At 46.0% G+C, this 25,584-nt stretch overlaps 1 protein-coding gene across 1 annotated transcript; it reads right to left on the reverse strand.

Annotated features, from left to right (window-relative positions):
* Nucleotides 1-1,312: 1,312 nt before the first annotated feature.
* On the reverse strand, nucleotides 1,313-25,184 carry LOC107115552 (cytochrome P450 2K4-like). Its single transcript, XM_015417291.1, has 9 exons — nucleotides 25,161-25,184; nucleotides 22,502-22,664; nucleotides 19,982-20,131; nucleotides 18,957-19,117; nucleotides 14,433-14,606; nucleotides 11,312-11,459; nucleotides 3,652-3,836; nucleotides 2,483-2,624; nucleotides 1,313-2,230 (listed from the first exon to the last, which is right to left on the reverse strand). The coding sequence occupies exons 1-9, from the start codon at nucleotides 25,167-25,169 to the stop codon at nucleotides 2,043-2,045; spliced, it is 1,320 nt and encodes a 439-aa protein (XP_015272777.1). The 5' UTR covers nucleotides 25,170-25,184; the 3' UTR covers nucleotides 1,313-2,042.
* Between the last annotated feature and the right edge of the window lie 400 nt (nucleotides 25,185-25,584).

Raw genomic sequence — 25,584 nt, forward strand, 5'->3', positions numbered from 1 at the left:
TTGGCCCTGTTTACAATGCAGGTGTTTGTCTCGTTATAATTGACTTATACATGCAGTGGGTTTTTTTTGTTTTTTTGGCTGCCTACTTAGACTCTTTTTACCTTTAAATGAACTCTTAGGCTGAGTTCATTTTTAGTACAAAACTTAGATGTTTTCATTACAAAAATGGTTCTTTTACATGGATACATGCATATAAAAGTATAACAATATTCTTAAGGCATTTTATAAGCTTATTTTCACTAAGGGTACACAAAAGTCTGAAAACAGATATCATTACAATGACATTCTAAAGAATTAAACCCTTTACATGTGTTCTTTTCATGTTTCAAAACAGCCTATGGCATAAAGCCTTTGTATTCTTTATTTTGGTCCATCGGAATATTTTTGTTCATTTTAAAAGAGTTTAGAAGCTTTTAAACTCTTTTAAAATGAACAAAAATATTCCGACTCATACTCTGGTCAATAGGGGCCTTCCTTGTCTAATGCAAATGTTGTGTTTCTTTTTGAATTGGCTTCTAGCAGGTGTGCATGATTAATTTCTGTGACTTCATCTGCTCGTTAGTAGCTTGTTAATTTCTCTTTTGCATCATTCCCCTTTGTCATCCTTCATAGTAAAAAAACACTGTCCAGAGAGTTTCCAAACAAACAGCCCCACAAGAAGGAAGAGTTCCCCTTTTTTGGACCCCACCCCAAGTGTGTTTCCGGGGTCTCAGCCAATCTAAATGCCAAGCCTTGGGGCTCCAGTTCCCCAAACCTGAACTCTCCAATCAAGAGCTGTTCAGACATCAATGGACTAGCGTGTTATCCCTCCTAGTTGGAAAAGGATGCTCAGCAGGGGTCATTTCCTGTGGGAGCGCACAGGAGCGGAGCTCCGGCAGTAAGGAGGCCAGGGGGCGGGCACGTGCAACAAGCCCTGCCCCATGCTCCCAGCAGCCCTCAGTTGGGCCATGAGGAGCAAGAAGCAGCCAGGTAAGTTGCAGAGCCCCCCCTGGCTGCCTTCAGGTACAATCTCTCCTCTCCTCTGCAAGGACAGATCTGCACGTCCACCCCCATAGCTAGCAATCCAAGACAGTCCAGTGGAGCCTGAGTGGTGGGTGTTGCTTTCTGACACACTTCCTGTATGCAGATAAGTTACTTGCATATGCAAATAAGTTGTTTGCATATGCAAATAAGTTATGCTAATAGGTTATGCTAATGAGCCCTGCACCTCTTTTTCTATGAAATGACCCCTGATGCTCAGTATCTGGTAAAGAGCATCTCCCCCCCCCTCTTCCAAATCACAGAGGCACGGGCCCATAGCCATGGTGGGGCATTTTGAGGCAACACCCCCTACCGGATTAGCCCTGACCCATCACTTTCAGTCCCTCCTCTCCCCTCCCCATCCCTCCGGAGCCCACATGAGCTGCTGCACATCTCTGACTGTTGGAGAGGCGCAGGAGGAGGACTTCTTCCTGCTTCCCCAGCTGACTTTGGCTGCAGAAGCAGGGAGAAAACCCAATGAGCCTGCACCTCTCTGACAGTCAGAGAGGTACGGGGGGTGGTTCTTCTTCCTTCTTCTGCCCCCAAAGTCCTTCTTTTACATGTCCTTCTCAGACTTAAGGTGGTATAGTTGCTCAAACAAGTTCCAAAGTGAGTGGAATGGGTAAGCAAACCAGTGGCCTTCTGGGTTTGTGAAGCAAATCTAACGTCTAAAACATAGCCCTAATGAAACGTATTTGTTTTATGTACACGGCGCGTAGCATTTGATTGATCTCACTTGAAAGCAGACCATCGCTGTAGTCTAATTTGGCTGTTTCAATAGTTTAAAGACATCCGTAATGTGCGAATACAAGAAAGTAGCAAACACAAATAACTCAAGAAGTGCAGTCCAAATTTTGAACTAAGTAATGTCTCTGTAGGGGTTTCACAGACAGGCGCAGGAAGCACTAAGGTTTGTGACAAAGCATAGTCCACTTGCACAGAGTCTGAAATGTCCTTGGCAGGCAAGAAAAAGTGCAAAAAAGAGGGTGGTGCACACAGGGGAGCATAAGCATCCTTTGATCTTAAGAACGTGGCAAAGCACACAAATCGTAGGCCATGGGAGGCGACGTAAACCCAACTGCAGGGGTGAGTTCCAGGTCTTCTCTCAAGATTCCAGGGGCTGGCTGGAAAGTGAATCTCTGCAGGAGAGTCACAAAGAAGAGGAAGAGCTCCGTTTTGGCCAGGGTCTCACCAGCACAGATTCGCCGCCCTGTGACAATGCAGATGGGGCAGGGAAGCCTGTTTATTTAACGTCTTTATAAATTACCATAATATACAAAGTAGTAAATATAAAGGCAGACTGAAGTACAGAGCGACATAATGACTAAGAGTGCAAAGGCATAACACGAATCTTGAAAGAATAAGTGAGAAGTGGCCAACTTGGACAACGTCCTTCCACGTCAATGGACTTGGGCACCTGATCTATTAATTAAGCCCACAATGATAAATAAAAATGAGTTACCTGCAGAGAAAGGCATGAAGGCTTCTCTCTTTCTAAACTTTCCTTCGGAATCAAGGAAGTGCTCCGGATAGAACTGAAGTGGTTTTTCCCACTGAGATTCATCGTACAGCACAGAGTACAGTAATGGAATTACTTCCATTCCCTGCAAAGTGATAGAGCTGAATTACTGAAGGAAGAAGAAGAAGAAGAAGAAGAAGAAGAAGAAGAAGAAGAAGAAGAGGAAGAAGAGGAAGAAGAGGAAGAAGAGGAAGAGGAAGAGGAAGAAGAAGAGGAAGAGGAAGAAGAAGAGGAAGAGGAAGAAGAAGAGGAAGAAGAAGAAGAGGAAGAGGAAGAAGAAGAAGAGGAAGAGGAAGAAGAGGAAGAGGAAGAAGAGGAAGAGGAAGAGGAAGAAGAAGAAGAAGAAGAGGAAGAGGAAGGAGGAGGAGGAGGAGGAGGAGGAGGAGGAGATTGGATTTATACCCCAGCCTTCACTACCTGAAGGAGTCTCAGAGTAGCTTACAATCCCTTTCCCTTCCCCTCCCCACAACAGACACCCTCCCGTGAGGTAGGTGGGGCTGAGAGAGCTCTCATGAGAACTGCCCTTGAGAGGACAGCTTTGAGAGAACTTATGACTGACCCAAGGTCACACCAGCAGCTGCATGTGGAGGAGTGGGGAATCAAACCCAGTTCTCCCAGATTAGAGCCCGTGCTCTTAACCACAACACCAAACTGGCCACCGCCCTCCTCCTTCCATATGCACTATGGGGAAGCTGCCCCTGCTCACATCGCTGTAATTAGTGTCGCCACACCTCTCAATAGTTACGGATTCTGAGGCAAAAGCAGCCCGAGAAACGGGCCCTGCTTCCCTGGCCGGCCTGAGCTCCCAACTACCAATGGAATGTAGAGAGAAGGAACAGGCACCCACTGGGCCAAGGTTGCTTGCCATGACAGACCTTGTTGCTACTGACAGAGCTGGTAGTGATGCCCCTCCAACCTCTGGTGCCAGCTCTGTGTTCTGATCTCTCCCTTGGAAATTAATGGGGATTAGAAATAGTTTAACTGACTGCCTCTGAAGTTCCTCAGGCATCTGAAGAACAAACTCTTTGTAAAGTGTTGTACTAGGGGACAAGTGAACAAATATCGACTGAACTAAGACTTTCAGGTTAACAGAGTTAAGTAAGACTGGTCACCTTAGGAATGAAGTAGCCTTTCAGGGTGACGTCCACAGTGGTCGCATGTGGGATGGCCAGAGGGACAATGTTAGCAAACCGCTGGACTTCATGGATTACCGCCTCTATATACGGCAGTTTTGATCGGTGTTCAATGCGAGGCTGAGCAGACCCAATCACCTTGGTAATTTCTTCTTGGACCTTATCTGAGAAGAGGAAACATTTCTTTTAATCCTTTTAATCCTTACTATGGTATTCCACATTACTATGTATGGATGTGAAAGCTGGCCAGGTGGAAACTGACAGGAAGAAAATCGATTTGTTTGAATTGTGGTGTTGGAGGAGAGTTTTATGGATACCACGGATCGCCAAGAAAACAAATTAGTGGGTCCTAGATCAAACCAAGCCCGAATTCTCCCTAGAACTTAAAATGAGCAAACTAAGGCTATCGTACTTAGTCATATGATGCAGAGACAGGGGCAGACTAAGTTTCAGGGCCCCTAATCCTGGAGGGTTCCTGAAGCAACTTTTTTTAATGAGTGAATTTTTCAACAAAAATTTTTAAGAAGAAGAGATTAGATTTATACCCCACCCTTCACTACCTGAAGTTGTCTCAGAGCGGCTGCCAAACTCCTTTCCCTTCCCCTCCCCACAACAGACACCCTGTGAGGGAGGCGGGGCTGAGAGAGCTCTGACAGAAACGGCTCTTTTTCAAGAACAGCTCTTATCAGAGCTACGGCTTGCCCAAGGCCATCCAGCCAGGTGCAAGTGGAGGAGTGGGGAATCAAACCCGGTACTCCCAGATTAGAGTCCGTGTACTTAACCGCTACACCAAACTGACTTGTTAATAAAATAAGGCTATTTTAGTGACAGAATCATAAGCCAATGGGTTGAAGTACTAAATATTGACCTCAGAATATGCTCTAATACCCGTTTCATATGGCCTCAAAATGTTGCTGGTTGAGAGGAGTTCAAGTTTCGGGGTCCCAAAGATGTAGGAGACTGTGAGGAGACAAGACTTACTGGAAATGACAATAATCATAAGAACAGTTGAAGGCAGCAGGAGAAGAGGAAGACTCAAAGTGAGATGGATTGACTCAATATGAGATGGAGTGACTTGCTATCGTTCTGCAGGGTCTGTAAAACGGAGCTGCTCCACCAGGCCTTTGGCTGAGGTGGTGCGTGTCCAATAAAAAAACCTTGGCCTCCACGGCTGTAATTGAAGCCTATCTCAATGTGACCCAGATCAATACGATTTTAGAAACCCAGTAGCATTTGAAAGTAATGTTTATAATGAAATAGTACAACCTGTTTTGTGCTTTTTAAAAAATCTATGCTATTTTAAAATTGGTTTTTATTATTCTGGAAATCCTATTTATGTGTTTTAGAATCCTACTATGATTCACCCTGAGACCACTTGTGGGGAGAGTGGGAAGGAAGGAAGGAAGGAAGGAAGGAAGGAAGGAAGGAAGGAAGGAAGGAAGGAAGGAAGGAAGGCTTCAGTTTGCAAGACCAGAGCAAGGCTTTCAATGATAGGACGTTTGGGGGGGTCATTAATTCATAGGGTCGCCATAAGTCAGAAGTGATTTGGTAGCACATATCACACATGACCAAATAAACTTTATGGTTTCAAACTCAGTCCCTCAATGAGCGAGAAACTGAAGGATGTTTACTCTTTCAATAAATTACCAGAAAAATAAATCTGACGTTATTCCCTACAAATACTGGGGTGGATCGAACTATCGTCCAAGGTGGATCAAACTATTCCTCCAGTCAAAGAAGCTGTCCTCCAACTTAAGTGAGTCTTCCTTTAATGCAACAAACATTTAAGTTGGAGGAAAACTCCTGAGATTGGAAGAAGTCTTCAGAACTGATCCAAAAAGGAAAGTTGGGGCTTAAAAAATTAATAAATAAATACATGAATAAACTTTACTCAGTGGAGTGGTAGGATAGGGGTAGGATACACCCAATTATTACAATCTTAATGACCATTAATTTTAACTACTAGGAAATGTTCTCATGCTATGGTTTGACAGAACTGTTACTAAATAAGCATCAGAAATAAAACAAAACAAGCTAAGAAGAAGAAGAAGAAGAAGAAGAAGATGATGATGATGATGATGATGATGATGATGATGATGATGATGATGAAGAAGAGATTGGATTTATTCCCCGCCCCTCACTACCTGAAGGAGTCTCAGAGTGGTTCACAATTTCTTTTCCCTTCCCATCCCCACAACAGACACCCTGTGAGTTAGGTGGGGCTGAGAGAGCTCTTTTGACAACTGCTCTTGAGATAACAGCTCTGCGATAACTCGTGACTGACCCAAAGTCAAACTAGCAGCTGCATGTGGAGAATAGAGGTGTCCATTCGGCTCAGCCGAGCTGGAGAAAAAAACCCATATAATGCCTACATGGCATTATTTGGGGTCCCCAGAAGCTGAATCAGATTCTCTGATCTGATTCAGCTTCCTGAGAAACTACTGCCATATAGAAGGCAAATCTATTCGGCTTCTATATAGCAATCCCCAACATACTTCCCCAGTCAGCTGGCAGGCCAGCTGGGGCAGCAAAGAGTAGGGAGAGCAGGTCAATTTCGCTCCGCTTTGAAGGGGAGGGGAGTGAAATTGACCCATGCTCTGATTCCCTTTCCCAGCCAGCCTGTGGTGGCGGGCAGGCTGGGGAAGGCTTGGGAAGGCATTTAAAGATGCCTCCCCAATTGTTCTAGCCTTCCCCAGGCTGCCCACTGTGGCGGATAGGCTGGGGAAGGCAAAGGGAGGCAATTTGCCTTCCTTTTAATGATGGGAGCCTGCCGCTGGGGCAGGAATCTGGGAGGAGGGAAATATTATACCCTATGGGGATGGTCCCCATGGGATATAATTAAGCCAAATATTCGGCAATGCTGAAAATTCTTGAACCGCAGTATCACACCGATACTGGGATTCGGGAATATCGGCAAATACCGATATCTTTCGAGTTTGGGATATCTGAACCTGAAAAATATCATCCCCCCCCCCATGCACACCCCTAGTGGAAAAGTGGAGAATCAAACCCAGTTGTCCCAGATTAGCGTCTGTGCTCCTAACCCCTACACCAAAATGGCCTGGATAGCTGGGAATGAAATGTCCAACAGTGTTTGGAAAGGTGACACCTTCTGGTGAGTGGAGTGGAACAGAGAACAATTTAGAGCCCGTTCAGAACTTTTTAATTTGGCGACACTGAGGTGCCAAGACATTCAGGAGAATACATTTATCTCGGGGTATCTGATGCAAGGTTTGCAGAGTGGCCACCTGTTGTAGTAGTATCAGTTTGCTTCCATGGGTTCTCTAGTTATGGATAAAGCAATTATTAGAAACTAGGAATAAGGCCCGTTGTGGAAATAAATACAACAAGCTCTAGAAAGAGGCTCTGGGCTCAATTTGCTGTGGCAACCTCAGCAGGGTATAATGACAAAGAGTCCATCATTTTTCCAGGCGAACTGATCTCTACCATCCAAAGAGCAGAGTGAAACTCTGTATGCACATAGAGATGCCTGTATCCCTCTTCCACTGAGGAAATCTGCATGTGCTTTGGACTGGGCATCAGAGTACTTACATCTTCCTAAACCATTACACTACTGTAGAAACCCTTATTCATTTCCTTCATCAGCCAACCACTGAGTCACTAAGATGAAAAGCGGATTACATTGTGTAAGCCGATGCAATCAGTATAGCAGGTATTTATCTTGTAGAGGCGGAAAATGATTACTAGTTTTAATATTTATATTTAATATTATTATAGTCAAAGAAGCTTTGGTTTTTTGTTGGCTTGAGCCCCACTAAAGTCAGAGGGACGATTCCTTTTCCTAGACATAATAAAACAAGGATAGATCCAACAGCTGGTTAAAATAAAACTAGCTAATTATAGGTTTTAAAAACTCTGTTATAACTCTAGGAGGTATTTAAAAGTTGCTCCTCCCCCCCACGTGCCGGGAAGGAAGGAAAAACTAAACTACAATTAGCACAGAAGGAGCTTTATAATCACTACCAGGTAGACTGACTAGAAGCTAAGTAGTCAATTGATAATTGTCAGATAATACCCTAGCGAAGTGTTGTTAATCAGTACAACCAGCACAAAACTGGTTTAACTATTTAGATGAATAATAATTCTTAAACTGAAAATGAAAAGCACGGAGCACAAAGCTTGGACAAAATATACCATACACCTCGGGGGGGGGGAACAAATGACCCCCCCACAAATGATTTATTTATTTATTTTATAGTACATAGTTTCCATTTCTTCAATACATGACAGAAAACGATTTTTTGCCAAAAAACCCAAGCTTTGCATCCTGGCTTCACTTCTGATTAGACCAAATTACGAACATATAGTCAATATGTAACCTCAATTATCATCCTTAACAGTGGACGGTACCTTCAGGCAACTCATAAATGGTTTGTACTTTAGAGATTCTCTTTATTGATAATACAACAGCACAATCTAATACATCACTTTTGAGGAATCCTCAGTATGTTCTTGGCTCTTTGATATAAACAATAGCTACACACTCAATTTTATTATCTGAACTTCTTGTATTACATCATACTGTTGTAAAGTTTGTATGTTAACAACAATATTCTAATAAAGAATTTAAATTTTTAAAAATATATATTTTATTAAACTTATGAATCGAACACCCTGCAAGCAGGCTCTGGGCAATTTACAACCTTAAAAGCATTTAAATTAAAATCAATATAAGTAACAAAAACAAACAAAACCAAAACCACCAGGCTAGATAACTTATCATAGCAGAGCTGGAAAACCGCACGTCTGCCTCCGGTTCAGCTTCCGGTTCCCCAATATAAATAAAAATACACACGCGTAAGCTCAACAGGCATATACCATACACTCAGAACTCAAAACACTTCACTCACATCCCTCACAGCCAGAAACAACAGTATTAGTTCCTCAAAGGAGGAAAATGGTAGAGAAGACTGAGAGACATAAGAAATAAAAAGTTAGCAAAAAGAGAGCAGGACAAAGTTTGAGTCCAGTGGCACCTTTGAGACCGACAAAGTTTTATTCAAGGCATAAGCTTTCCTGCGCATGCATTCCTCTTCAGCTACAGAGACGCAGGGAGTGTGAGAAACCCTCTGAACGGTTTTTACAGCCACTCCTACCACGACCATCCCTTACAGGGGAGGGAAAGGGAGACTTCCACACCGAACCTCCGAAACAGAGATCAAAGAGGGAAACAAGCCAGAACTCAAGCTCGAGCAAAGGTAAAACACAAAGGTAAAAGGTAAAATACTAGAGCAAAGGTAAAAGGAATTAAAACGAATAGATAAAAGCGAGGATAATATGAGAGCGAGAGGCCCGGAGGCGGAACACTGACTCATAACATCCTGCAACAACACTCACAATCAAGAACGGATTATAGCAGCCTGGACCAGGGCATCCAGTACTAAACTTTATTTATTTATTTATTGGATTCATACCCCGCCCTCCCCGCCAAAGCAGGCTCAGGGCGTCTTACATAAAAAAGTGTGAAAACAGTTTAAAACACATAAAATTTAATCTAAAGTGCAATACATATATATATTCCCTATGCGAGGGCAGTCATAATCCCATATTTTCTTCATGGGAGTCAGTACAGGCTTAGATGATACAAACCAGGGGTTGTTTAGTAGAAAAAGAGCTAGGGGAACTCATTAGCATAACTCATTAGCATATGCCACACCCCCTGACATCACCGGAAGTGTGTCATAAGGCCACACACCCTGCCCTCAACGGTCCCGGTCACCGCCGCCGACCTTGCAGCTCCACTGCCGAGCCCCATGAGGGGCCCGGCGATGGACCTGCAAGGCTGGCAGGAGTGCAAGGAAGCCCTGCGAAGGCAGGCAGGGGTGGGGAGGCAGGGAGGGGTGGGGAGAGGCAGGGAGGAAGCAACTTACCCTCCCTCTTCTCCTGCCTCCTCCTGGCTGAATGAGGGCCGGAAGCGGGGCAGCCGGAAGCAGGGGGCGGGGCTTTGTCATGTGCCCTGCCCCCCGTACCTCACCTGGGGGAACTGCGATCCCCCGCGATCCCCCCCCCCGAAATGGCCTCTGATACAAACAATCCCAGGGAGGCTCCAAGTTATCAGGATGTTACATGTGGTCAAGATGCCTGGTGGAAGAGCTCTGTCTTGCAGGCCCTGCGGAATTGAAGTACACTCTGCAGGGCCCTGGTGTCCTCAGGGAACTCATTCCACCAGCACGGCGCTGCCACAGAAAAGGCTCTAGCCCTGGTAGTGGCCAGTCTGGACTCTTTAGGGCCAGGAAACGCTAGAAGGTTTTGTATCCCTGAACGCAGTGCTCTCTGGGGAACATGGGGGGAAAGGCGGTCCCTCAGGTATGCTGGCCCCTGACCATATAGGGCTTTATAGGTAAGCACCAGCAACTTGAAGTGAATTCGGTATGCTATTGGCAGCCAATGCAATGCCTTCAGTGCAGGCTGGATGTGTTCCCATGGAGAGAGACCCAACAACAGCCTGTCTGCCGCATTCTGCACCAGCTGCAGCTTCCGAATTTGGGACAAGGGCAGCCCCATGTAGAGAGCATTAAAGTAGTCTAATCTCAAGGTCACCATTGCGTGGATTACCACTGCCAAATCACTACATTCGAGGAAGGGAACCAACTGCCTAATCAGCTGAAGATGGTAAAAGGCTGACTTGGCAATGGCTGCTACCTGGGCCTCCATTGTTTAAGGGGGCATCCAAGAGCACTCCCAAGCTCCTAACTTCTGGTGCTGGCACCAAAGGTGCCCCATTGAAGGTCAGGAGTGAGATCCCTAACCCCGGGCCACTACAATTTAGGCACAGAATCTCAGTCTTTGTTGGATTCAGTTTCAACCAACTCAGCCTAAGCCATCTAGCCACAGCTTGTAATGCCATGTCCAGATCTTCTAGCCCAGAGTCTGACTGGCTACCCAACAACAGATACAGCTGGGTGTCATCAACATACTGGTGACAACCCAGTCCATAACTCCGAGCAATCTGGGCAAGGGGGCGCATATAGTTGTTAAATAACATTGGGGATAGAACCGCTCCTCGAGGCACTCCACAAATTAGCGGGTACCTTTGGGATAATTCTTCCCCAAGTGCCACTTTTTGTTCCCGGCCCTGGAGAAAGGATGCAAGCCATCATAAGATGAGCCCCTGGACTTCAGTGTTGGCGAGGTGGTGGGCCAGTAACTAATGGTCAACCGTATTGAACGCTGCCGACAGCTCCAACAACAACAGCACCGCCATCCTATCTTGATCCAGATGTCTTCGGAGATCATCCGTGAGGGCGACCAGTACTGTCTCTGTGCTATGGCCCGGATGAAAGCCAGACTGGAAGGGATCTAATATGGAAGTGTCATCCAGAAAACTCTGTATCTGAGCTGCCACTGCCCTCTCAATTATCTTGTCCAAATAGGGCAAGTTGGAGACCTGCTGGTAGTTAGCCAATTCTGCCGGGTTCAAGCAGTTCACAACCCCTTCTGCTTTCAGCATTATACCAGCTGGAGGAAAACAGGAAGTATAACTCACTAGTACTTTCTGTCTCCCTCATCCAGGTAGCATTCAAAGGCAACCTGAGAGTTTTTTACATTCTCACCACTAGGTGTAAGTGGAATCCAGATTTCCTAGAATAATGGAAAGCAACCAATGTTCAGGACTTACTCTGAACTTCAGGGTACTTTATCATCAGCAACAGGGCCCAACGCAAGGTAGTCGACGTGGTCTCCATGCCAGCACTAAATAAGTCAGTTACAACAGACTTTAGGTTTTCGTTATGGAAAAATTCATTGCTCTGGTTCCTGTTCTTCTCCTAGAAGATAAGAAGGAACATTTCTAACTGAATAATAATTAAAACATACAGTAATAATAAAATCTATCCAGTAATAATAATAGCTCCCAAATTAATCTCCAGCAAGCCAGTCTTTAGGCCAGCCCAGTTGGGTTCCCAGCTTCCATGGGCAGTCTGGGATTCTCCCAGAACTGCAACTGAAGTCCTGATGACAGAGACCGGTTCCCCTGGAGGAAATGGCTGCCTTGTGCTGGAAGTGAAGGACTCTGCACTGCCTCTGCAGAGACTATAGAGAGCATCTCCATCCATCCTGGTTTAACTAGTTTGTTTCGAATGCTTAGTCCCAATCAGGGGTCATTTCATAGAAAAAGAGCTGCATGAGCTCATTAGCATACGGTATGCTAATGATCTACTATGCTATTATCATAATAGCTCATTAGCATATGCAACACCCAACAGAAAGTGATGTCAGAAGGGGAAGCAAAAGGGGGGAAGGCATCTTCAAAAGCCTCCCCTTCCCTTCCCTAGTGGGGGGGAAGCAAAGAGAGAAGGGGTTTAAAGTTTAAACCCCTTCTCACTAGAGTTGGGCCGCAGAAGGAGGAAAGAGGGAAGGAGAAAGAGAGAGAGAGAGTAGAGAAAAGGAATGAAGGAAGGATAGAGTGAAAGAAAGAGAAGGAAAGAGGAAAAGAAAGAGAAGGAAAGAAGGAGGGAAAGAAAGAGAGACAAGGGAAGAAGGAGGAAAAGAGAGAAAGAAAAGGAGGGAAAGAAAAGGAAAGGGAAAGGAAATGAGGGAAAGAAAGAGGGCAAAGAGATGGGGGGAGGGGGAGGCTCTTCCACCCCCCTACTCCCCCAATCAAGCCTCTGCCACCCCCCGCGGATCCCTCACCCCGGGAGGTGGCGGGGGGTCCCTCTTCTGACCTCCCCAGTGCCTCAGCGCTCCGGTGCTGGCCCGGGGAAGCAGCGACGGGCCTCCCCGGGGCCATAGCACTCCAGCGCGGGCCCTGGAGAGCTGGCGACGGGCTGTAGTGTGGGGAGCTGGGGGCGGGGCTTGCTGCCACCACCCTTTTGCCAGCTCCTGGGCTCTCGGAGCAGCGCTCCGGTACACTCCGGCCCCAAAAGATCCCTGGTCCCAATAATAAAGGACTCATATTGGTTTGGAGTTGGAGTTCAGTTGGAGTTCAAGCCTGAACTCTCCCCAGAAGCTAAAATGGTCACATTATGAGAAGACAAGAGTCACTGGAAAAGACAATAATGCTAAGAAAAGTTGAAGGCAGCAGGAGAAGATGAGATGGATTGACCCTATAAAGGAAGCCACCACACTCAATTTGGAAGACCTGAGCAAGGCTGTTAATGATAGGATGTTTTGGAGGACATCAATATATCGGAAGTGACTTGACTGTACTGTACACGCACAAGATAAAAGGCACTGTGTGAACTTTATTTCCCCCGCTGCAGCCTAACGTAAATTCTGCTGCAGTTCTGTCAGTTTGAACAGTGAGATCTATGGCATTATAACCCTGTGAGTCCCCCTCCCCTCCCCAAATCTTGCCCTCCCCAGGCTGCACCCCCAAATCTCCAGGATTTTTTTCAACTCAGAGCTTTCCACTCTGTACCCTGCAGTGCAATAGAGGCCACGGTGGTCTAGATTATGCACGAGTTGCATATAGGGCAATAACATTGTATAGTATATTATAATCTGTCGCAATGATCTGTTAGTTCCTCTGACTTCTCATAGAATCCCATAGAGTTGGAAGGGACCTCCAGGGTCCTGTAGTCCAACCCCTTGCATAATGCAGGGGTTTTCCCTCAGTTTTTTTTTAAGTAAGTTTGGTTGCAGTCACACACACCACATGAAGTTGAGAGATCACACCTCCCTTTGAAGCTGTGGGTTTAACCCATCACTGTGTGATCAGATGCAACTGCGGGTGAGTCTCTTTTTTGCCATTTGTCTCCCATGCGCATAAATGAGGTATTGCACCTCTGCGCTGAGGGCCCCCTACGGAGTATGCAACGATGCAGATACTGCGAAGGGGGTAAAAAACAACGGTATGGAGTTGGGATGGCCTGATCAGACCACCCCGATGGCAGGAGAGAGTGCTTGAGCGATCAGACAGGGGAAAGTCCGTCCGTAGCCCATCACAACCAGTTAGAGCTGGACTTTCCCCGGTGTCTTTTAACTCCATTTCCGTGCCGGAGCAGCATGGGTTGTTGACGACTGTGTAGGGCTGCCAAGTGGGGGCGGGGAAACCCCCCGCTTTGGAGGCCCGATTTCCGCCGCCGCGGAATCGGGCCCTGGGGGGAACCCCACCCCCGGCGTGCACGTCACTAGGAAGTGACGTTATGACGCCGGGCACGCTGGGGGCGGGGCCACGACCATCCAAGGGGAAACTCTATGGTTTCCCCTTGGATGGTCGTGGCCCCGCCCCCAGCGTGCCCGGCGTCATAACGTCACTTCCTAGTGACGTGCATGCGGCGCACGTGCGCGCTCCAGGATCCACCCGGGAGTCCCCCGCTCCAGAGGTGAGTACTACTTGGCAATCCTATAACTGTGGGACACTTCCCAGATGTTGCTGTCTGATCCCTCCCTTTAAATCCATCAGGCATTTGCACGTATGTTGGATCTAAAGGTACGTCTGGTCACAGCCTCAGTCAGCTTTTTTTAACTGCAGAGATGTAGCAGAAAGACGAATGGGAAATTGGACGAAGTAGAATAATGTTTGAACTGCATATTTAACTTGAACTGCATGTTTACCTTGCGGTTTTTCTCCTTTATGATGACTTTGCAACATTTATTTCTGGCCTGCTGGTTGTCTCTACAGAGACAGTTCCTGTAATACATTAATGGTTGAAAACTGGGAAATCCCAGCTGGTTTGATGGGATGCTTTCCCTTCCCCACAAGCTGTATTCCTTGCCAGCAGGCCTGTCATTCACATGCAAAGAGACTTTCAGTCAATGGGTGAGAGAAGTTCACCTGTGATTATTTGCCTGTTTACCTCTTGCTGTTGGATTAGAAAAGCGTCGATAAAGCTCCTCTGGTCATTCACATCCAGTTCTTTGAGGTGTTCTACGAAGGTGGCCTGTATGAAGGCATGCAGTTCTTTCCTGTTCTTAAGGACAGTGTTGCGACCACCAGAAAGAAAACCCAGAGGAGGAAACATGTTGTACAGCTAATGGAATAACACAAGAGGAGAAAGGAAAAGATTAAGAAAGCCCCAGAGCTAAATGGTGTGACTCAGTCAGACTTTATAGTGCTTTTATTTAAAATATATTTGCTCCTTCTAGAAGAGAACAAGAAGAAGAGATTGGATTTATACCCTGCCCTTCGCTCAGAGTGTCAGAGTGGGTTACAAACTCCTTCCCCTTCCCCTCCCCACAAGAGACACCCTGTGAGATAGGTGGGACTGAGAGAGCTCTTTCAAGAACTGCCCTTTCAAGGACAGCTCTTGTTAGAACTATGGCTTGCCCAAGGTCATCCAGCAGCTGCAAGTGGAGGAGTGGGGAATCAAACCCGTTTCTCCCAGATTAGAATCCACACACTTAACCACTACACCAAACTGGTGTTCTACTCAGAGAATTGACCCAGAAGGATTCAACCTAGCTGATGTGCACACTCCGCACAGCTTTCTTGGTTCCTGCTCTAGAAACAAATGCAGCCCTTGGACTGCAATAATAAAAAAGGGAATTTTGATATCAGTTGCTCACACTCTGCAAATAAGGTGGTACAAAATTGTTTTTAAAGCTTAACATAGCCAGGTACAAAGGGCTCAAGGCACACAGGTAATTGGGCAGGCAAGAAAGGTCCAGACTCGAGAGAAAGTTGATGTGGCTAGATTGCCGGGGGTACGCAACAGGCAATGCTCCCTCTAAGCTGTGGAGTCTTGTGAGCAAAAATTCTGCTTTGTGAGCTACTGGCATTAAAGTTGGTGAGCGAGCGATTTGGCTACTGCATAAATTAGTTTGCTTTGGAGCCATCCTTCCTGAGCTGAGGCAAAAATGTGTGAGCCGGAAGCTAAAAAGCTTTGAGCTAGCTCACACTAACTCATCTTAGAGGGAACACTGGCAACAGGTCTGTTGGGCACAGCAAAATCAGGGTCCGGGTGGTGGGGGCAGTCTGAGGTTAGGCAGAAGTATAATCAATGGCAAGAAAAGGCAGCCAAGGCCAAAGGCAAGAAGCCAGGTTCAGCAGGCTGAAGTCAAGAGTCATGATCTTTAGACCACTCATCTTCAAAGGCCCTGCCCAGAGAAAGTAGCTTTATACCTCCATCTTAGGTTGTGACAGACAGGTCCCGTCCTGCCTCTCTCAGACTGCAGCCAATGAGACCTGACGGAATGTTGGGAGAAGGCTGACAGTGGACATTTAGGACAGTTACAACAAGTTGTAAGAATGATGGTTGGTGAGTGAGAGTATTGGAAGAATGATGAGAGTTAGGGCTCAAAAGTTCAGGTGTTCAGAAAAGTACGTATGTGTCCACAGCACTCCAATGCTGGAAAAGCATTTTTGTAAAATAGAATTCCTTCGGGGATATGGACAGAAGCTGAAAGCTACTTCTGGGCCCCAGTCACACGGGCCAGACAACGTGGTGGTTGGGGGAGGTGTGGCTGTTTGCCCCGGAGCAAAATAAAGCACGGTAGCCCGATCAGACAGTCCCCCGAGTCTTCGTGCTTAGGCTGTTAGCTGGCGATCACACCACGATGCTGGAGCATGGCAAAGAAGCGGCGCAGCAAGCGTTTTGCATTTGTGCACATGCGCAGTTCCGTGGAGCAGCACTGATTTCAGTTACGTGTTTTTGCGCATGCGCTTACGAAAAACATCCAGTTTGCGACAAGACCTGGACGGGCGCCGAATGCCACAAGATACTAGCGCTCCCGTGATCAGACGCCCGCCCCTGCCCCGTGTTTTCCAGATACTAGTGCACTTTCCGCGATACTTTTTTTACTGTGCATCTTCGGTGGGATGCCATGGGTGCCCTACGCTCCCCAGATGTTGTGGTGTGATCGCACCCTGAAAATCCGTCTGACATTCATGCCTTTAGCGTGGCAAATCCTCCGTGTGAATGGGGCCATGATACATTTTAGATGGACTTCCCAGGTCATTAGAGCACCAAAATAAATGCCCAGCTATTTGGAAGAATGGGCTTTTTCAAGCTCCATGCCTTGCGAATTCCAAGGACACCCTGTCTTCCTATGGTCTCCAAATGGCAGTATTTTAGATTTATTTTGATTTATGCTAAGGTGCTCCACTTCAAAATAATTAATACATTCATTGATTTGGTTAGATTATTGTGACCTGGTGTGTAAAAGGGTCAGGGCTCTTGAAAAAAAATAGGTAGGGACAGGGCTCTACTGGTAGCAGGAGCTCCTTTGCATATTAGGCCACACACCCCTAGTGTAGCCAATCCTCCAAGAGCTTACAGAGCTCTTCTTACTGGGGCTACTGTAAGCTCTTGGAGGATTGGCTACACTAGGGGTGTGTGGCCTAATATGCAAAGGAGCTCCTGCTACCAGTAGAACCCTGGGTAGTGACAAGATGGGTGGCAAACCTGTGACTGTTTAACCTACCTGCGCCTCCAAGTCTGCGAGAGGTTATGTTGGGTGAGTGTATTGGGGATCATATAGCTCTTACTGGACCCTTAGTCAGCTATAGTGTTGGCAGTCAGACCTCTCCTGTAGAAGGGCAGTCAGGGATTAGGCAACCCTCTTTAATTTCACCCCCCAAAATCTTGGGTGGGCTGTACAGCCTAGCCTAGAAGTGAAACCAATGGAGCTGGTACAAACAAAATGGACGCTGGCCAGAGAGAAGCCTGGAAAAAATATTTTGGAAGGTGAACCAGGACAGCTGACTTGCTAATAACTCTTCTCCCCACCCTAAAAGAGATACTTCATCTCAATAATGGGCTTCTCAGGAAGACAGCACCCTACCTGAACCTCACCCTGTTCACACCTGGCCATGCTTCCCCTCACCCATTTACCCTAATTAATGGGCTATTCATACAGTCCAATAGCCTCTCCCGTCCTGAATTCAAGGGTCATCAATAGTGTTCCCTCTAAGCTGAGTTACTGTGAGCTAGCTCACGGCTTTTTAGCCTCCGGCTCATAGATTTTTATGTTCGCTCAGGACGGATGGCTCCAGAGCAAACTAATTTGTGCAGTAGTCAAATTGCTTGTTCACAACTTTAATGCCAGCAGCTCACAAAATAGAATTTTTGCTCACAAGACAACAGCTTAGAGGGAGCATTGGTCATCAAGGTATGTTAGCATCTTTAATTTACATCATGCAATCTCATTGAAGACATTAGCCCTACTCATGCTAATCGTCACAAGTTTCCTCAGCTCTTTGTTCATCTGGGAGAACCAATCAAGGTATCATTTTAGGGGCAAACACATCAGACCACCCCAGGGCTCATTTTTCTTATAATTGGACACACTCTGCCCCATGTAGTGTGTGTGTGTATTCTCTTGGCACCAAACATCACACCCCCGCACAATCCTGGGCTTCCTTCTTCTCTCTGGGGAACTCTGGCCATTTCTCTTCCTGCATTCTACAGACCTTGGGCGATTTCTCACTAGAGCTGCCTCGCAGCGCAGCCACCATTTGCCCCGACACAAACGTTAATTTCACACCCAAGGCTGTGGGGCTGCATTTGACCCGCGGCTTCTCCCGCTTCCCTCCGCAGTTTCGTGATCCTCAAAAAACAGGATCACGAAACTGCGGAGGAAATCGGGTGAAGCCGCGAATCAAAATGCAGCCCCGCAGCCTCGGGTGTGAAATTAACATGTTTGTGTCGGGGCAAACAGCGGCTGTGCCGCGAGGCAACTCTAGTGAGAAATCGCCCCTTGCTTCTCCAAGACTTGGTAAATATCACCTTCCTGGAGTCATTTTCACCGCTACTTCCTTTTATTTTACCTCTTAGTCTGTGTGTTCCCCGTGTGCTTTGTGTGTATGTTTTGCTCTCTCTGCTTTTATAATAAAACACCTTTCCTGTCGTATTTCAGCCTGGTTTGTTCGAGAGTTCTCAAGGAATAATCCTTGGAACCACTGGTGGAGGTCTCCTAGTTACCGCCTCTCGCTCGTCTCCAATTATGTTAATTCCCCCAATTAGTTAGGAGACTACCGATGTGGGTAACAATAGCGGGACACCTACCACTGGCAGCCCTTGACCCCCCACCACCATTTGGTAGGCAGTTTGGGGGGGAAAGAATGCAAAAATGGCCATTGTATCAATGGTACAATGCCATTTCTGGGGAAAACGGGGAAGGGACATCTCTCTGCTCTAGGACTGAGCAGAAATTCTATGGTAAAACCATTGAGTTTCTGCTGAATAACAGAGTGGTGTCAGTTTGCCCCAGAAACTGTCAATGTGATAGCGACTCCTCCGTTTCCCTGCCCCAGGTCATTAGCCAGAGCCCCCGTGGGGCCTGACAATTTAAGAAGCTGCCATGGACAGACTCCCATAGCCTGCACTGTATGTAGCAAGACACCAAACAGCTATTTAACCAGTTTTGAATGGCTAGATTACCGTGACCGAGGGACTTCCGGCAAGACGGATATTTTCATTGACCAAGTTCAGTAGTCTCACAAAAGTGGGATCTTCATAGTCATAGCGCTTGCCGAGTAATATGAACACTATAACATTGGCAATAGCAGCATTCATGATTACAGTGGTCTCAAATGGCTTTCCTATAACAAAAAGAAGCCAGTATTTACTTCGGAAAGAGCCTCGCTTTTGGTTTGATATGAAGGAGACATTGCTTTGATATTAAGGCTTATTCTGCTTCACCTGGTCCTTCCTCGTCTCCTTACACACCTTCATAGCTTTGACTCACAATGGATTCACACTGCTCATGCTATATTCTATGTAGAAACTAAACTCAAGTGTTATACTTGGGGTTGTTCTAATCAAGAAAAGCTAATAAGAATAACAAATGCTATAAGAAGTCCTGCTGGACATACACAAGCAACCGTCTTATACTGAAACCGACCATCATCCCATCAAGGTTGAGATTGTCTCCTGAGACTGGTAGCAGCTCTCCAAAGTCTCAAGCAGAGATCTATCCTATAATCTGTGTTCTTAAGTGTTATGCTTCGGGTTGTTTTGACTCAGAAATGCTACAAAGGACTGGAATGCTATAAGAACTCTTGCTGGACATACAGACACATCTGTCCTATATTGAAACAGACCATTGGTCCATCAAAGTCAGGATCATCAGTAGCTCTCTGGGGTCTCAGGCATAAGGTCTTTCATATCACCTACTGCATGGTCTTTTCAACTGGAAATGCCAAAGGTTGAACTTGGAATCATCTGGATGCAAAGCAGAGTCTTTTCCACTGAGCCATAGCTCCAGTAAACTATGGGTTTAAACTGGCTTAATGTTAATTGTGTCTCCTCAGGGAATTCTGGGAATGGTAGTTTTAGAAGTCAGTAAGTAATGAACAAATGTCAGTGTCCTCAAACTACAGTTCCTTAGGGAAAAGACAAAACGGTGAATAATTACGAAATAAGTTTACACTCTTCTTAGAACACAGAAGACAACACCAACCCACCATTGTAGGATTCAAGTTTCTGTATTAGGAAGTGGCATTCTTCAACAATCCTGTCCTCTGTGGTCCTCTTGCCCATTCCGTAGTCACGCAACGTGGTTAACATAAACCGCCGCATCACCTTCCAGTTCTCACCATGAGAAAGAATAACTCCTGAAAGCAAGCAAAGGGCTAGTGTCAAGAGCTGGCATGACCCTTATGGTTGTACTCATGAAACCCATATGTAGAAGGAGGCCCTGCACATTTTAGGGAAACCACGAAGAACAGCTGCATTGTGTTTTCATGTGCACTGTTTACAGATGCATGCAGTGTGTTCCTTTGCACACCAACAGTAAAGGATGAGCTGCAGAATGGTGTGGATCCAAGGTCTTCACATGATCAAAACTCATATTGTCAACTCAATCCATAGCGTTGCCTGAGGACACTTGATACTGCCACCACTTCTGCCCTACTTCGGCCAGTCTGTCACCACTGCACTGCCTCCAGCCAGGAGGTGGAGCAGCTAATCCTAAAAGTGGCACCTGGTTGGAGTATTTATTTATACGATTAATTTATTGGTACCCCACCTTTCTCCCCAATGGGCATCCAAAGCAGCTTACCTCATTCTCCTCTCCTCGATTTTATCCTCACAACCGGGTGAGGTAAGTTGGGCTGAGAGGGTGTGACTGGCCCAAAGTCACCCCATAAGTTTCCATGGGACAAATTGGGATTTGAACCACTACGCCACACTGCAGAAGAGTGGGGAACAAGCCTGAGGTAGAGGGGGTGGGGGTCATAACTAGGGCTGATGACTCCGCATTAGGAAATACCTGGAGAAAAATATTCAATTTAGCCTACTTCTTTAACAGTTACTTGGTCTGCGGAAATCACCGGGTGAATGTTTTCCATGTAGTTATGATAGGAGCAGATCTTTTTATTGGACTTTTACACATGAATAAAGTTGATATTAAAAGGACTGCTTGAAACGCTGACCAAAGACTCTGAGTTATAAGGGGTCAAGGAAAGGCTAATGGAGACAGAAAAACAGCTGAAGTATTAACCAGCTAAGGCAAATATCACTCAGGAAAGAGGCTCCTAGTTATCTGCATGTTAAGCTTCGAGAAGCAACTAAAACAATGGGTTTCTAGGACGTGCTCAGACATGATGTCTCCAAGATAGTAAGTTTGACCCTGAAGAGGAACCCTCCCGGAAGATTTATCACACGTAGCATCTGTTGTTTACTCGACCCGCTGACACCACAGATGACCTCTGTTGACGCTGCTCCACGTGATCCGGCTTCAATCTAAGCACCACCTTACTAGTTAGTTAATAGTAATATTAAATTGACACGATAGCCAATCACGGACTTGTTGGGAAGGGCTCTATGATAATGAGGATAAGTCGTTCCCCTCCCTTCAGAAGAAAAGTTTAAAAACAGAGAACACGGAACTATCAGCAGCCTTTTTCTCTTACTGAAACTTTCTTACGTTAGTCCTAGTCTGCAGCTAGGGTTAAGCTTCTCGTGTCTCCAGCCGGTCTAGAGTCACGTGTCTTTCCTCTCTTTTCATCTATTCTTATTTGCTTGCCACTGCCCATTGCTGGAAGCTTTAGGAGCAGAACGGAGCATCTGAGGTAAATATATTCTACAAGAAACAACGTTAGTTCCTAATTGTGCTATAATAATTCTGTCTGGTTTTCTTAGTTCTTGAATGTGTGTATGGTTTTATTATTATTATTCCCTGTTTGAATGATCAATACTCAGTAAAGAATTGTTGTTTTACTTTAAGTTGTCGTCTCTTGATTAAAGCGTCATTGCACAGCGGCACCCTTTGTATACATTGACTGTAACCCAGTTATTAATAAGCTAATTATCTCTCATAAAGAGTGATTAGGCTAACAGTTAAATGTGATCACCTTCTAATGCCTGCAAATCTATACATGGGGGTGGGAAAATCAGGAAATTACTCTCAAGCTGTAGATTAAGCCAGCCAAGTTCTAGTTTCACTTTGTGTATCTCCTAGGATAATTTGCTTTCGTGATACCTGAGTAAATAAATAGTTTATTACGGCATCAAGCCAGTAAAGCAAAAAAACAACAACACCATTATAAAAATCACTAAAAAAAAGTACATAAAATATATAAGAATGCATGGAATAAAGTAATGCCCAACAGATATTGCATAAAACTTAAGTCAGGAAAACATCTTAAAACCGAAACAAGATTAAGCAGGCTTTTTGAATACAACAGCAAATGGCGCAGAATTTGGCAACAGCCTTAGAGATTAACAAATTTTCATCTGACAGCATGTAGTTTATATAATCAGATTCTGTCGTATCGGGACTTAGTTTTGCAATAGGCTCAAGATATTTGGAGAGGACCTCCTTATACCAAGGACATGAGGGTAGAAAAATCAGGAAACTACTCTCAGACTGTAGAATAAGCCAGCCTAGTTTAAGTTGCACTTTGTGTTTCTCCTAGGTTAATTCACTATGGTGATTCCTAAGTAAGCAAGAGCACCTACTGTTCCCAAAGAAATGTACTCACCATGGCCTTCTGAAACTATTTCAGAGATTGGGACTCTGGCCCTCTCCGCAAAGGCATCTGCTTGGTTCACCAAAGCCTCCTTTACAGTCTCATAGCCTGTCAGAATGACCATTTTCTGAAATCCCAGCTTTAAGCTGTAGATAGGACCATATCGCTTGGATAACTGACATGTAATTTTAGAAAGAGAAAAAGACAATTCAGGTCTTCAAGACAGTGGCTAGCTTACTCAAAAACACCAGTTAAGTACCCATTTATACACAAAATGCACGGTTGAATGGAGATCTTTAAAACTGGCACCTGATGTTTGACCAAAAAAGTGACCGGCAGATGTGAAAGACAGATGTTTCCATAACAGTGTCAGGGGTAATTTCCTGCAGGAGCGCACAGGAGCAGAGCTCTGGCAGTAAAGAGCCCAGGGGGCAGGCACATGCAACAAGCCCCACCCCCTGCTCCCAGCAGCCCTCAGTCAGAGCAAGACACAGCCAGGTAAATTGCAGAGCTCCCCCCGCACCCCCCCGGTCCAAAACAGTCCAGTGGCACCTTTAAGACCAAGTTTTATTCAGGTACAAGCTCTCCCTCCTCTTCGAGGACAGATCTGCACGTTCCCCCCCTCCCCAATAGCTAGCAATCCAAAAGAGTCCAGTGGAGCCTGAGTGGTGGGTGTTGCCTTCTGACACACTTCTGGTGATTTCAGGAGATGTGGCATATGCAAATAAGGTATGCTAATGAGTTATGCTAATGAGCTCCTGCACCTCTTTCTCTATGAAATGACCCCTGACGGTGATGGTACTACAGAGAAGAGCCTGCTTCTCGTGGCCATTTACATCATCAGTACACACAACAAGTCTTCTAGATAGGGTTGTCAAGTCCTTGTTGGGAATTTCCTGGAGATTTGGGGAGGTGACAGTCCTTAAAATTCACAGTACCGTGCTCCTCTTGGTCACCTTCCTAGGCTGGAAGTTTCTAAGAGACTGAAGGATCAGTGTGTGTGGAGGGATTTGGACCCAACATGCAGGGAATCCTAGCCCCTCGGCTCCCTTTACCCTGGTAATTTGCTACCATCGTGTGGACTAGCCCCCCCCCCCAACTCCCTCCCAGTGGCCTGGCTCACTGAAAGTGGGTTGTTGTGTGACTGTGTGCATATAGAGTAATTATCCTCACACCCAGCCTAAACTCCCTCACAGGGTTGTTATGAGGATAAAATGGAAGAGAGCCACTTTGGTCCCCACTGGGGTCGAAATGGGATACAAACAAACAAACAAACATGCACAGACAGGCCAACTCTATTATTACTATAGATTCATGGTAACAGCAAGCCAAGTGATTTGTTTGTTCTGTTACGATATTTGGGTTGGATCAGGGGGGCAAAAGGAATCTTTGTCCAGAGGCCGATGGTGGCTCTCAGCAGACCTTGCTGATGGTTACAGCCCCCTTATCTCCAATAAAGAAAAAGGAGGAGATAGGATTTATACCCGGCTCTTCACTACCCAAAGGAGTCTCAGAGTGGCTTACAATCCCTTTCCCTTCCCCTCCCCACAACAGACACCCTGTGGGGTAGGTGGGGCTGAGAGAGCTCTCTGAGAACTGCTTGTGGGAGAAAGCTCTGAAAGAACTTATGACTGATCCAAGGTCACGCCAGCAGCTGCACGTGGAGGAGTGGGGAATCAAACCTGGTTCTCCCAGATTAGAGTCCGTGCTCCTAACCACTACACCAAACTGGCTCTCAAAATAGCAGCAGCGAACAACTAATGAAAACTACAAATCCTTTTGCCCACTGTGTGTGTGTGTGTGTGTGTGTGTGTAGTGTTAGTTGTGATTCATGTGGCACACACATGCCATGGGCAACCATAGGTCCACTTGCCTATTATCACTGCAGTGCATGTGACTGGCACTGGCTGCCTCCTTTTCGCCCTCAATTCCTTCCCATTAGGTTCCTTCGGCAACATCCTCTTCTCCCCAGCGGCCCTGACCAGTGTCATGAGTCCTGCTAAAGAAAAACTTCTCCACATGTCTTCTAAACTCCCCCATTCCTTTTAATTATTTCGCATACTCCCCTTTGACCAGCTGGTGGTGGTGGGAAGTGCTGCCAGCTCCGAGCCAACTTACGGCAACCCTGTACGGTTCTCAGAGCAAGAGATGAACAGAGGTGGTTGGCCATTGCCTGCCTCTACATAGCAACTCTGGCATTCCTTGGTGGTCTCCCATCCAAATACAAACCAGACCTGACCTTGCTTAGCTTCTGAGATCTGAGAAGATCAAGCTACACAATTATTACTAAATGGCAGGGACCTGTGGGCCTGGGCATTCTTTCCCAATCCTTGCTCCTCCTCCTCTTGAGACCATTAAAGAACCTGAACAAGGATCGGAGAAAGGATCACATCAGGGATCAATCCCAGAAGCCTGTTCTTCAGCCAGCCAGCCCCTCTGCTTTCTCCTCCTGGCACTCATCAAGGAGCAGCAAGCCATACAAACACAGCAACTGCAACAACAAAAAAAGAAACCAGAGCAAAGCAACTATGTCTTGTCTGGGTTTTTTTTTAATTTCTTATGTTGCTGTCTTCACTTGGGAGGGAATGGCTGGAGTGCTGTCTGGCCAGCAAGAAATTCAAGATAGCACACGAACTCCATGAGTGGCGAGGAAAGAACAAAAAGTGTTTACCTGGAACATGGTTCTGTAAGGCCTCTTCAGATCCAAGAGGTGAAGATTTCCAATGAGTGGCCATGGCCTTGGTCCCGGGGGAAGATCCTGGCCACTAGTCTTCCAGAAACTGCCCGTTTTGAAAAAGAACACTATCGTAAGGAGGCATAGGAGCAACAAGGAAACAGGATCCATTAATCCTGTGCTCCAAGAAACCATCTAAAGCAATTCCGACAAAAGCGATGACACACAAGTTAATCTGTTAGCCGACAGAAGCGGTATAAATATTTGTTCTCCCTAGTGTGACAACTCTAGTGAACCAATGAGAACTATCCTGCATAATAGAATTTGCCCTGCCTCCCCTCCCCACCCCTCCCACTTTATAAACTCTGAATATTTAATCCAGTTCTGCCAGTTCTGAGAGTAACTTTGCCGAATACTCTTG

The sequence above is a fragment of the Gekko japonicus genome, unplaced genomic scaffold (genome assembly GCF_001447785.1).
Source record: "Gekko japonicus isolate JY-2015 unplaced genomic scaffold, Gekko_japonicus_V1.1 scaffold3695, whole genome shotgun sequence".
NCBI lineage: Eukaryota > Metazoa > Chordata > Lepidosauria > Squamata > Gekkonidae > Gekko > Gekko japonicus.